This window comes from Anabas testudineus, chromosome 4 (genome assembly GCF_900324465.2).
Source record: "Anabas testudineus chromosome 4, fAnaTes1.2, whole genome shotgun sequence".
Taxonomy (NCBI): domain Eukaryota; kingdom Metazoa; phylum Chordata; class Actinopteri; order Anabantiformes; family Anabantidae; genus Anabas; species Anabas testudineus.
Genome location: NC_046613.1, coordinates 20215453 through 20229786, shown reverse-complemented (window position 1 = coordinate 20229786; position 14334 = coordinate 20215453). Strand labels below are relative to the sequence as shown.

The 14334-nt window shown below is 41.2% G+C and overlaps 1 protein-coding gene across 7 annotated transcripts in view; it reads left to right on the top strand.

Moving 5' to 3' along the window:
- The first annotated feature begins 1497 nt into the window (after nucleotides 1-1497).
- Nucleotides 1498-14334, top strand: part of lrp8 (low density lipoprotein receptor-related protein 8, apolipoprotein e receptor) — a 142921-nt gene continuing 130084 nt past the window's right edge. For all 7 annotated transcript variants that reach the window (XM_026345056.1, XM_026345055.1, XM_026345052.1 and 4 more), the window contains exons 1-2: nucleotides 1498-1833; nucleotides 2668-2793. In XM_026345056.1, the coding sequence (XP_026200841.1) occupies nucleotides 1767-1833; nucleotides 2668-2793 (193 nt within the window). In that variant the 5' untranslated portion in view covers nucleotides 1498-1766. The remainder of the gene's footprint in view (nucleotides 1834-2667; nucleotides 2794-14334) is intronic.

The window sequence follows — 14334 nt, the reverse complement described above, 5'->3', positions numbered from 1 at the left end:
ATGTGAATAAAAGCTGTGTAACATATATTGTGTGTATATGGTAGACATACTATATTAATATAACTGAATTCACAATGTTGATTTCACATACAAATGTTGATACCAATAAGATTGTGTTTAGTAATTGAACTAGCAAAGGTCAAAGCAATAAAACATTGATTTCTGTTTGTAGTATTTTTCCCCTTAAGGGAAAATGTTGCAACAACAAACACAAATAGCCTAAAAATGTGTTGTTTTTTTTCCATTTATACAGTAGTTGTATTTATTATTCATGTGTTGATTTGTGTGTTAGTCATTTTAAGCACATGAGCCAATCTGACCCTTAGTAAATCTGAACTCTGCTTAGTACATCAGCATGGACCTGGCTGTTTCCTTTCTGTACAAACTTCACTCAATTCAAATTCTAGTCTTCATTCTCTGAATATATCTGGTCACTTTACCAAAAAATTACTGCACATTCTCCCAACTTTGTTTAATTAAATGATTCATTGGCTTCCTCCATGTTTACCATTATTTTACCCAGCTGAAAATGGATCATACACGTGATGCATACATGGATTTATTTTGATCTAAAGAAATGTTATTACAGTTACTGAAAGGTTTCATAACCCTCCGTTCGAATATTTGAACTTTATTACAAACTTTATTAAAAGTGTAAAAAGAAACAGCCTCAGCTGGAGGCAATGCAAAGGCAATATACTAGCTTATGTTGTTTCCCATAGCAACAGATACAAATGATGCTGGAGCTTCACAGCAGCAGTGTTATTGCTTACAGATATGATTGGATTAGGCATGTCATTGTCTAATTTTACAGACCTTAAAATAAAATTTATGTAACATGTCATTTCTAAATAGAGGGCATTAAAAAGAGAGAGGATGCAGGTGGAACAGCAACATAGCAAAAGAAAACTGAAACCAAAACTTTATTTGGTATCATCTGGTTACACGTGGAAGATAAATCATTTGCATGCATGGTCAAACCATAACAGTGGCTCATATTATCCTGTATTTAATTTCATTTGGTTCTCATTCCAGTTCATTACAACAAGCAAAACTCAAAGGGACACTGAATAATGTTGAAGTGAAACGGTGACACTACGGCTAATTCTCATTCTTATCAATGGGGCATCCAAGTCTAAGTTCAGTATTTTGGAAAATAATACAACAGAAATCAAATCTTTTTATATATTTTATATATTTATATATTTTTATAACTTATTGAGGGCTGCAGTAAGGTCCCACTGAGGGTCTGGAAACAGCTTTAAAGTTTGTTTAATTGGCATGAATCCAAATAATGACAAATTATAGTTAGGTTTAGAGCTAGTTGGTTAACATCTTATAATTAGGACTTAAACATGCAAGATGTAACATGTTCATTAGTGAACTTTAACATTAAATATATTTAATGAACCACTCATCAAAGCTGAATTGATCTGATTCATCTAACAAGCTAAGGAAGTAGCCTAGCCAGCGTGACTCAGCTGTTTCTGCAGACATGACTTCCGTGGCTAACGAGCCTCTCCATGTACTTTTCTACCTACTAACTAGTTCCATCAACTGCGGGCACCATCCTCAGCGATCCCGCCCATAAGCGTCACGGATCCAACTCGCAGCCGAGGCTGAAGGGAAGAAAGAAAGGAGCGAGCGGGGCCGAGCGCACTCAGTCAGTCACTGAGGAGCGGAGGCGCACAGAGCCGGAGCGTTGGGGATCCGTCAGTGGCTTTTCACTTCACCTAACACGACCGTAGACCTGCCAGGATCTAAAGATGTGGGCAGAAGTGGGGAAGCTTGTGCTGTTTCATTTGTTACTCATGGAGATCCACTCCGCTAAAGGTAAGCCACTTGATCTCAGCCAGGAGGTGAATGTGCGCGTCACCACGGACGGCAGCGCTTCGGGGACCGGAGCCCTGCTTGGGGGGGAAAAACCCCGACTTGTGACTCAGTGCAGCCCGCGTCTTTCTCAGTGTTTGTGCCGCTGTGCTCGACTCGTACCTGGATGGCTGCTTTTGAATGAGATCGCCGGTGACAATACGCGGAAGAAAAAGATCGCAGCGGCCAACACGTGTCCAAATGCAGTACGCGGATGATGTAGCGGAAAGACTGTTTGTTTGTGGGGGTGCGGGCAAAGGCTCCGGGCTGAGATGGTCTGACTGCTGCTGTTTGCATCTGCACCTAACAATTATGAAAGAGGGATATCTGCTGGCGGTAGTCTGCCAACAGATACCTCTTTAACACTGATAGGCAGCCAGAAAGGCGGACTTGACTTATAAATAACATGCAAGCCCATTATGAGAATAATGCGAGGAAGTCACTTGAATGAACCTGCAGCTTTGCCTACTGGACTACTTAGACCAACTAGATCACTAAAATTACAGCTATGTCATGTTCAGTGTGTTATCTGAAATAAAAACTTACTTGCACTCTCCTGTAAATGGCCATAAGTTCCTCAATCATATCCATTGTTGTGAAATTGTGGTTTTATTGAGCTTTATTGAACTTTATGGGGTCCTCAAGTCTCATTTCCTGTTACTCTGATATCTTGATTCCTTCATTGTCTTTCTGCAATAAACCTCATCCTCTCTAAATGAACCAGAGAAGTGGCTGACAAGTTGTTCTCTCTCTCTCTCTGTTTTTTTTTTTTTTTAATTTTTTTATTTGACATGGCAGGAACTCATACAGTGTCAGAGTGTGAAACCGGGCAGTTTCAATGCAAGAATGGACGGTGCATCCCGACCCTGTGGAGATGTGATGATGATGATGATTGCTCAGACAGTAGTGATGAAGAGAACTGTCGTAAGTAGATGAGAAACCTAATTCTCCCTTTGCTTTCTGTTGCTGTTTTCTTGCTTCTACCTGCCCCTCGTGTGTTTTAAAAGGTTTTACTTTCTGTATGTTTGTAACATTACACGTCCTGCTGTCTTTGATGACTGGGTACAGGTTTATGCTGCAGGTAGCTGATTGTGTCAGTGTTTAACTTTTGAATCTAAGTTGTAGTGAGAATGAACTTGTTATCATTTTACTTTTCGCCCTTCTGGAACCTCCCTTTAGCTCCCTTTACTCCAGACATCAGTGTGGAAACTGCTGATCCCGGATAACTCGTCAGGTCACATGGCCATAGGAATTTATAAATAATTTCACTTCCTACGCTAATCTCAGACGCATTGAGTGCTGATGCCCCACTGGGCCAGAGCAGGGCAATTTCATAATGTCATTTTAACTATTATTATTATCTGTATCTTGGTGTGACTGTGTGGAGATCATGTCAGTACTGTTAACTGTGAGAGTCATAATATGTTCACCTCGCAGGTTGGGTAGTATCTGAAATAAGTAGATATAGCAGTGCTATGTGTCATGACATCCCACTGCCGAGTAATGCAGCTCGCTTAATTGCAAATACTGTGGCTCCTATGATATGGCTGATCACAAATTGCTTCCTTTTCTGTTCTGCACCTCTGCTTTTGTGCACAGGTGATTTGTAGCTGGAGGTTAAAATACAGGATTGTGTATATATAATGTTGGTCAATCATATTTCGTATTCTGTCCTTGGAATGTGTGAAACAGACCAGTAGCATGGGATCCTACTTAAACTGCTTCTGAAATTGCGTGAAGAGCCAGCTGCATAATCGTGGCTTATAAATTTGTCACAGTACTAATTGTTTGAATGGTTATATTAGTGGCCAATTGATTCATAGCTTATCTTGGGGACCGCCGCACTAAACCCGTGATTCTCTCATCTCCTACCGCACCACAGTGGTGGCCGCTGGATGTCTTGGGAGTTCCCTGCATGAATGCCGTGGCATTTACAAGCGCGTCTCATTGACTGGAGAGACTGATTGGGATTATTGGACATTTAGTGGGCAATGCATGATGGAGGCAGAATTAGGTTTTAATGAGCTCTCCCTCTAGTCCACTCTAACAGGTGTGGTTAACTGTGTTATGTGGTATGAGCATTGCTGGAAGAGAATGTGAAAATGGCATTTAAACAGCAAAGAGACACAGTTTTGTTTTAACTGAGCCACTTTGCTGCAGAAATGTGCTCTACTTCTTGCTATTTATCCTGTAAGCATCAGATGTGGTAAGACTTTCCTCTTGGGCGCCTCTGTCGCTCTCTCGATCTCTTCCCCTGCTTACTCTTCACCTTGATCCACTGTGTTCCTCATAGTTCCATCCATCCTTTGCTCATTTTCTACCCACCTTGCACACTCTCCTCTTTGAGTGCTTCGGCCCCCAGCCTGTGTTGGCGTCTTTCTAAAACCTGTCTCACTGCTTCCACATTTTAGCACCCACTGAGAGCCTTTCCTCCTCCCATTTTTAAATCTCCTGTGGGCACCTTGGCAGTGTGAATGCCAAAGAGGCAATGCCCACTTGTCTTACACCCACAAAAAGCATCAGCTGACAGGTTGGTTGGAGATAAATCCAACAGCGTGACTCCGGTTGCCAGAGTGATGCTCTGTTACTGGCATCGTGCCAGCCCTTCGAACAGATGCCAGCACTGCCACCGGGCCCCCTCCCCAAAAACCCAATATCACCTGCAGAGCTCAGCGGCGAGGGGAACGAGACTGGGGAGGAGAAGCGGTGAGAAAAGATGGGACAGATTTGATTGAGGGGAACAGGATGGTGTAGAGCGGAGACGATGAGGAAAATAGGAGCAAAGTAATTTTGGAGAATGGGCAGGGAGCAGATGGAAAGAGGAGAGGAGCTACTGCATAATTGAGAGGAGAACTGGGGTAAAGTTAGCCTAGTAAAGCCAACGTACAAGTTTGGCTTCACTCGTGGTGGCACGACAAGGCTAAATGGGGTTGGTGCTGGTGTCATTCAATGTAGCATGTGATATCCATTGTTATACTAGTTTTGTGTTCATGTTAAACCACAATTGTGACCAGTTAAATATTGTAAACTTAAGTATTTACATTAGCGATATGATGTTGGTAATTCTATACATTTCATATGCTGCCCTCCTCTAAAATTGCCCACTGGAACCGTGCATGTATTTTCCAGAAATGTATTTGAAGCAGCTTCACAAATATCCCACGTACACCAAAGCGGTACATCTATAAATGGAAACACCAATGCACCAGCGAGTCGAGTCTTGTTGTTACCTTTGACTCACGTCATCCCTCTGCAGTCCATAGGCAGCAATATGTATGTAAATACACCTGGAATTATTCTCAAGGTCTGTCGTCGTACAGTACACATTTGGGCCAGTTTTAACTGTTTGCATGTGTATGTGTGAGTATGAGCTACAGTATCTGTTTGTGTACCTTTCAGTACACACACACACAGAGGTTTCTCACAGCAGGGATTTCCCTATAGCCTTCTCCTTCTAGCAGCTGTATTGGAATACGTCTTAGTAGATTGGTTTGTCTTTTGTGCCTTGTCTCTTCTTTCTTTCCTCTTCTTCCTCCTTCTCCTCTCCTCCCATCTCCTCTCCTTTAATTCTCAACATGCTTCTTGCTAGATTCCGCTCTTGTTGCCCTGGGAGACGGTAAAGTGGTGATGTGTTTTTTTTTTTTTTTTTTTTTGTGTGTGTGTGCCGTCTTTGTAGTGAACACAACACTCCCGCACACGTGTATGCGTACACACGGAAACTCTCCACCTCTGCACGGTTCTGTATGACCTATATTTCAGTTGTGGAATATACAGAAAAAAAACATATCATTTTTACAGTGGATTTAAGTGCATTTCAACATGCATAATCCAAAGTGCCGCTGTAAAAATCATCTCACATCTGAACCTCGTGTTAGCTTTCAATTGTTCTCCCTCTCTCACACATTACTGGACCATGTCTTCTCCTCTAAATGGCCTTGGTCACACTGCACTGCAAAAACATGATGTGTTTTCAGATGGTGGATGGATAAAACAAGCACTTTGGACCCACTAACTGTGATGGGCATTTTTGATACTTCTAGATATATATATATAAGCTTTAGCTGCAGCTGTAATTGAGTGTCTGCTAAATGCATCTGAGTCAAAGGATACTGTAGGAGCAAATTACTTTCAATGAGCCCTGAAAACCTGCTGTAGTGTTGCACAACCGTTACAAATGAGAGGATAGAAGCAGAATACACAAGGGTGGGAAGAAAGTTCACGTTAAGATCAGTGTGTTTGTATAGTGTGTGTGTGTGTGTGTGTGTGTGTGTGTGTGTGTGTGTGTGTGTGTGTGTGCCACAGCAGGACAATGAGTGTGAGCAGGTCTGAGAAGGGGAGCGTCTACTCTGCAGTCTGAGATCAGCTTCCCATAGAGGAGACATCACAACACATTTCACGCCGCTGCTCTGGGTGTGTGTGTGTGTGTGTGTGTGTGTGTGTGTGTGTGTGTGTGTGTGTGTGTGTGTGGAAGAGAGAGAGAGAGGGTCTGTCATCCTAACACACATGCACACCCACAACACTGTAATAAGAGACTGCAGTGAAGCGCTTCAGGCATAAAGGCCATTGTACAGAGGCTCATGAAAACACATCTTGGTCACCTGCTGACACAAACGTATATATGCGGACGTGCACTATGCCCCCTGTAGCACAGTTGGGGTCACACTTTTAATGGGAGTATGAGGTCAAGGTTACCAAGAGCTTAATCAATTACACACAAACACATACAGAGCAGTAATATTTGGCACCACTTACACAGAAGAGACAGACTGCTTCTGAGAAGACAAAACACACACACATACACAAAAATTAGGCTCAGTACTGACAGTCGCTGTAGTTTAGTCTGTGTAGTTTCCAAATAAGTATATATATATTTTTATTTAACTTTATCACTCGCTCACATTCACTGAAACAACCCCCACTCCATCATTTTCTGTATTGGACTAATAACATGGTGTGTGTGTGTGGGTGTGTGTGTGTGTGTGTGTGTGTGTGTGTGTGTGTGTGTGTGTGTGTGTGTGTGTGTGTGTGTGTGTGTGTGTGTGTGTGTGTGTGTGTGTGTGTGTGTGTGTGTGTGTGTGTGTGTGTGTGTGTGTGTGTGTGTGTGCGCGGCATATGCAGCTGCTGTGCTGAGGTCTCCAGAGAAAGAGGACCACTGCTATGTGACTACTGAGGCACCGTGGGACTGTGTGTGTGTCTCTGTGTGTTTAATCTTGTTAGCTTTGTGTGGAAAGAAAGCATTTCGCAAACAGATGACAACACAGGAGACTCACAGGAAACAGATTAGTTGGTCAGCTGGGTAAAACTTTACAACTCAGATTTATTTTCATAGTTTAGACATTTTTGGCAATACGTTTTCTTGTGCTATAAAGATTTACTAACGAAATTTCAGCTGTTTCCACAGTTATAGTATGTGTTTATGACATTTTAACTCATCATACATAGCTCCAAATATCATTGAGGCTTTATTTCATTAACTCTATTGATGCTGCATTTACACAGTTTAATTTGTTATTCCTACTGTGCCAAAAAAAAACCCAAGTCATTAGTTATTAATAAATCCTCAGGCTTGTTATTTAAAATGATGCTGGTCTCCACTGGCCGTCTGTTCCTCTGTTGAAACATTGAAAGGGTAAGACTGCAGGTGGTCACACCTTCTCAAAACACGACGTGTTCCTTGAAGATTGACTAATAAACATAATACTTACATCCTTAACAATAAGTGGACGAGTTGTCACATTAGCATTTCCATCCCGACAGATGACAAGGCCAAAATGTGCCAGGTCACCACCTTTGACAGACACTGTATCATGCCCTACAAGCTCATAATACCTGGTCTGCTGAATAGGTGCTGGGTGCAATGGAGCAAAACAGCAGCAGGGTAATTTTAGCTGAGGTCAGTGTTGGCCTGAGGCATTTGCTCTTGTTCTCTCTTTATTTCTCTTCCTCCTTCTCCCCCTCTGTGTCCACCTATTGGTCTGTCTGTCTTGCTTATTTTTGCCATCTTTCCAGCTCTCACACTATTTCTGCGTTCCTCTTGCTGCATCTCTGACTGTACCCCTCTCTGACTTTTAGTCCTTCCCTTGCTCTGTTTGAAAGAATGCCTTTGTACTGACATGAAGGGCAGGTGTGTGGCATGCAGCAGACCTACAAAAAGGAAGCTGAGAGATGCGAAGAGAGAGAGAAAAAGAGACCTTACTGTCCATATGTGTACGGTGCCTCTAATTCCTCTTCTCTGATGAGTGAGTGTCTTAGCTGGTGACAATCTGCATTGTCTCAATATGTGTTTCAGACAAAGTAAAGACGGGAAGAGCTGCTCTGCGTCTCATTTCTCTTTTGCCTTGAGCTGCATTGACCTCTCATGAGCTTTGTCCATTACCCCTCGTTGCATGTTTCAAAATAAGGGCGCATTTTTTAAACGTGCAAAGAAGGGGAAAGTTTTCTGGGAGCAAGATTTGTTTTGCTTTCGGATTTCATCTTCACTCTAAATAACCCAACATGGGGGATAAATATTCTTCAATATATAAAGCAATAAAAAGGCAGGGAGAGTTGGTAGTGATTAATAATGGTTAAAAGGAGAGTGACTATTGGAAACGTGTGTAAGCATTGTGGCATCTGAATTTTACAGTAATAACATCTCATCGCTAAAGGTTTCCTGCTCTTTATTTATATTTTTGTGATGGTGAAAAAGCTGGAAAAGGAAATTTGAGAGGCTTTGTGAACTGATTGAGTTTAAAATTAGTTGTTTATCAGTCAGTGGAAATGTCAGAATGTATAAGAATATCTGTAAAACCTTTAAAATATATCATCACACCTACACTCACTGTCACTTTTCAATACACACAATAACAGCTCACAGTGTCACAGACAGTCAAGGTTTCTTTTTGTGTGTGTTCGTAGCCTCTGCTTTTACCTGTGGAAAAATGTGTTTGACCTTGAACATATACTGGCCATCTATTGTCCTGGTCAAGGTAAAAGATTCATTAAAATAATTCAAAGAAAAATGTACTGTGAAGAGAGGAACAAGTTATTTTTCTTGTGGGGGGAGTTTGTGGAGGTGTAAGTCGACTGCAAGAAACTTTGCAAAAGTCAGAGAGGGTCCTCGTACTGTGAATGCAGCTTCTTTCTCTCCTCTTCACATTATCTCTTTTCCTCTCTGTGTACAGTGTCCGGGCTCACTCCTGTCAGAATTGGCTCTCAGCAGATTACCTGTTGTTGTTTGTCTGCACTGCTGCAAAGTCACTTATTGTTCAAAGTCAAACTGCGATAACAGTACAATCCCATTTCTCCACCGTGTGTGTGGATCTTTAGCTGCGTCTCGTGTTTATTTGCGCCTGTTTTGTTGTGTCGTGCTGTTGTTATCCCCCCTCTCCAACCCAGCCGTGTCTGACAGGGTATCATGGCATTAATCCCTGGCTCAGATTAACTGAATATCTTCATGTGCCTCTATTTTATTATTTACATTTGCTGTAATCCTGTTTTTCACCTTGTGCTCTGTCGCCTGGTATACGCAGGCAGGGAGCGGCGTATGAAACGCCAACTAAGAATGCTGATGAATAAAACATGCATGCTAATACCAGTCTGCTGGGCTGACACTGAGATAGAGCCCTTGAGTGCTGCATGTCAAAAGTTTTCATGAGAAGTTTTACATGGAAGTTACAAATTGGAAAGACGATTGGGTTTGACTCCCTTTGCTGATGACATTTCTTCAAGTTCTCTTCTTCTGGTTTCAGTCTTTCTCTGTTCTGTTTCCTTTTATTTCTTTATACTTTTCTCTCAATTTGCCTTTACACTAAATGTTCTTTTTGCTCTGACATTTTTCTTCGCTGTGCTCTCAGTCTCTGTGAATGACAGAACTCAATATTTGCTTAGTTTGAGTCTCCGATTCAGTGTCTAGTTTCCAATAAAACGGGACATTTTCCATCATCTGTAGCAGCTAAGCAGGAAATCAGTTTAGTAACAGTTGTAGTGTGTGTGTGTGTGTGTGTGTGTGTGTGTGTGTGTGTGTGTGTGTGTGTGTGTGTGTGTGTGTGTGTGTGTGTGTGTGTGTGTGTGTGTGTGTGTGTGTGTCATCACTCATCAATGAAGAGCATTCACGGATACAGACTAAAAACTGCTTCCTAATATTCATTTGTTTGATTCTTCATTCTTTTTTGATTTTTCATTTTTCATCATCTCCTCCACATTTGATAGACTGAACAGTTTTTTTTTTAAATCTATAAAATAATCAAGCAATATTTTTGAACCCATGTTTATGACATACTTTATTGAACCCCTTGGAGACATAGTGGTTGGACAGCTGGCAGACAGGATGTACCGGTGCTACTACAGGGTCTCAATGTCTTGTCCAAAGACACCTTGACAAGTGGCCAGAAGGAAGAAGGAAACTACCAACTGAGCTACTGCGGCTCCAGAAACCCTTTGGTTACGTTGTTGTTACTTTTTGCCAGAGACATACTAAACTAATCTCAACAGAAATTCAAGTCAGACGTGACAGAGTCGTGACTTGTGGTCACTGAAAAGTGCACTTGAATAAAGGTGAAGGATGACCGAGTCTTCCCGTCCTTGCTTACATTCCTTTTTTTCCTGTCTCCACCTCTCTGCGTCTCCTTCTGTCCATCTGGCTTTTGAATGAAGCTGTTTGCGTAGATTTCACACACACAACGTATCTCCTTCATACACACGCCTCGCCAGCTCCTAAGCCTGAGAATGGCTCTTTTACCTTGAAGGGATTTCGCTTGTCATCCGTTGCAGGATGTTGGGGTGAGGTGGCAGTAGGGGGGGAGTGACTCTTTGATGATATAGCTTTTCCTCAGTAATACCAGTTATCAGAAAGAAGACTGGTGTGACACACAATCTGTCACACACACATGCACAGCCTGTGTTTTGGGGATATATATACAATGCTAATGTAACATTTTACCTGCAGCCTGCTTCATTATCACAGCGCACTGACACTGTGTCAACAAGAATCAGCTGGGGGGTGGGATTAAAGGGTGAGGAAATGGTGAGGTTACAATGGTGAGGGCCACATTTTTCTCAGCTGTGAAAAAAACACCTAAAAAAAAAAAAAAAAATGTGGGGATTATCGGAAGTGGTTGAAGCAAAAAAATAAAAAAGCTGATGTGCTGTAGTTTTTAGAGCAGCATGAAAGAGTCTCTCTCAGGACGTATTGACGTGCAAACTGCATTTCAGCCATTTGGAAATTTTAGGTGCGTTGCAAAGCTTTCAAGTCACAGTTGAAGATGCAACATCAAGTAAGAGAAGCCAAGTGTAGAGAGGGAGATTCTGGTGTGAGAACTGATTATGTTTTCTGTTACGAAGTAACAGTGAGTTGTTTTTCATCACATCTCTTTCACTGCTCGGCCCTCTCCCTTCATCGATATCTAAGGTCTTTTTCTGCCTTTACTCTTTTCTGGCATGTGTTCAAACCATTGACGACTCCCTCTCCCTGTGCCATTCACCCTCCACCCCCACACTCTATTATATGTCATTGGACGGAGCGTTTCAGTGTTTGGAAACAGGGTGACACCTTCTCAATGGGGCCTGAGAGGCCCCATCTCTTACACACTCACACACACACAAATCATGCTCTTAAAAATGCATTGACAATTGGTTTTGTGTGTGTGAGCATAAGAAAAAAATACTGTGACCATTGCATGCAAGATCTGCATTATTTGTTGGTTTCAGTACTCTTTTCTTAATTTTCTTACACATTTCTTTCTTATTTTCATGTTTTTACTTTCATTTTTATGTTCCTCCATTTCTGTAAACATGTTTACACACATATAGTTCCTTTCAGGGGAACCGTGTCCTGAAGCCTTTTAGTTTGCCTGCTCCTGGTTCTGTTTGTCCCATTGGACAGGTCTCGGAGGTTTAGTGCGACTGAATGAAACAGGGAAGTGATAATGCTTTAACATTCTACACCGGGGAAAAAGAGGATAGTGCTGCATACACACACATATGAGCACATGCAAATAGCCACACTGGCATTCACAGGCCTTACACATATGCAAAAATATACTATGCCTGCACAGCCTCTTGCACCTCACACACACACACACACACGCACACACACGCACACACACGCACTTTAGCATCGGCTTCTTGGCTGCTGTAGCAGGCTGAAGAATAAATAATGTGACCTTTTCTTTGACATACCCATAACACAGTAGCTTTGTATGAAAGTCATTTTCCTTGTATTTGGCTTCACATTGTTTCCTGTTTCTCCATTGATGTCAGCTGCGTTGCTTACAGTAGCTAACTAAACCTGTGTTCTTGCCAGAAATATTGAATCATACCCGATGTGTGTGTTTCTTGTCTTTGGATGTTTGTTGATGATTACTGATGAGAAACTCTGTCTCTATCTGCACGCTTCTCTCTACTCTCTCTAAAATGATTTTCAGCTCGTCATTTTTTCCACTTTGTCACTTATTATAATTTGTGGCATCATGATTCTGTCCCACTTCCTCTTTCACATTCTAAACTGTATTTCTTTAGCCAGCTAAGTAAATATATAGCCAAGTAAGTACGCTAGTTTTACTTAAGAAAATACATGAAATAGAACGTGTGTTTAATTAGTAGCCAGGAGATTTTTGTCTGAGTTGGAACCTTAAAAGTCATTTTAGTTTGTCTGAAATCATGTTACACGCAACCGAGCTTTGTTTTGGTCACCGACACCAATGTGTTTTAAATTTCATGAGTAAGATAGTGTAACTAGTTAAAGCATAAAAGCAACCAGAATAGTGAGATGAGTCTGTTTAGCCAGAACGACTAGTGAGGGGATGAATCCCTGGCTGCTATGGCCCATCTGCAGGTTTTCATGCTTTGTTACTCATGAATTTCCACTTTGCAACGCGTGCTGTGCTCAGGTGCAACCACCACTAAATCCCACAACAACATAAAAAAAAAAAAAAGCCAGCATTTAATCCCCACATGTAAACATGCAAAACAAGCTCAAATTGTAGCACCTTCCAGCATTACAAACCAGGGAACCAAATATCTGTTACGTGTGTTGATACTGCTTCTAAGATGATCTCTCGACACCGCGTGTACAGAGCTTTGACAGTTTGGTGTCTACAGACTCAAATACTTTTAATAACAGATTCCTGAGCTTGGAAATATGATGACTGATTTTAGTTCTGTTGTGTTGAGCGGTCAATATTTGTTATCTCTTGGAACTAAGATTCTCAACAAATGAAAAGTTAATTAGACTACCATAAACACATGACTTTAAAAAGTAGTAACTGGAGTACAACTTCTGACCCCAGCTGTTAAACATGTACAGTATATGTGTCCAGCTGGAAACACACAGAAAACTGCTTCTGGAATCATTTTATTAAATTATTACACATGTGCAAACTAGACCCCGTATAACGCACATGCTGCATTCTGCATGGAGAAGACCCAGTGACCTAGTTGTGACAGAAGGCAGTAGTTAAGGATAATTGGTGCGGTTACTGTGATGTTTGTTTGTTTTTTTTTTTCTGTCTTTATTGGCTTTACTCCACGTCTTTTAGACCAGACGGCGTTTGCTGTGTGACAGTGCTTTCATAAATGATTTGACAGCTTAATTAAACTCAAAGTTTACCTTTCAGTACAATGAGATGTGATTTGAAGGGGAGCCTTAGTAGATTAATTGCACAGTTTATGTCTAAGACTCACTTCAGTTGATGATTTTTAAAGGACTTGATTCAGGCTGTAAACTCAAATAATGTTTTTTTTGCCAGAAAGCAGAAGTGAAAGGCCATTTTGTGGGCAAGACAATAACTCTTTTCTTTGAGTAAAAGTATTGATCTCCCCGGGAGGTGAGGTGAGTGAAGGTGAGTCACAGTCGAAAAGTCGCGGGGCTGTTTTTGAAGATGTCCACACTAGGTTTTCGACACAGCCAACAGGATTAATCTTCCTTTTAAATTCTCTGTCGATTGATTTGATGGATACCAGTATACAGTCTGGCGATTTTTTTTATTCATTTTAAATTCAGTTTATGTTTCAGTTCAGAAACATAAATGAAAAAGTAAAAAGTTCCAATCTACAACTTAAAAGTGCTAATTTGATCTGACCAACACACCAAAGTCCAAAGATATTTAACAGAATTGCAGAAAGATATTTACATTTGAGAAGCTTAAACCAAGGGTATGATTAAAAACTGTTGTCACTAGTTGTATTATAGCACTAACAAAGCAAATGTGCATAATGTTTAATGTGCAGTGTTTTACCTCTTGGCACAGCTGAATCTATAACCTGTAGTGTTCTGCAATATTAATTAGATGTGGCTGTTGTTGACCTTATGACCTCTATGGCAGTTAAACAAAAAGGGCGCTCTCAGGTCACTTGGCAAAACCACAACATGCTGCTGCAGTAACGGACGCTTTTATTTGTCGTCTGCCTGTTTTCTAGTTGTATAGAATAATTTTTTTTTTATTCTAGAAGTAAATAATGCAGAAATTATTGAGATCTATAAGTTGC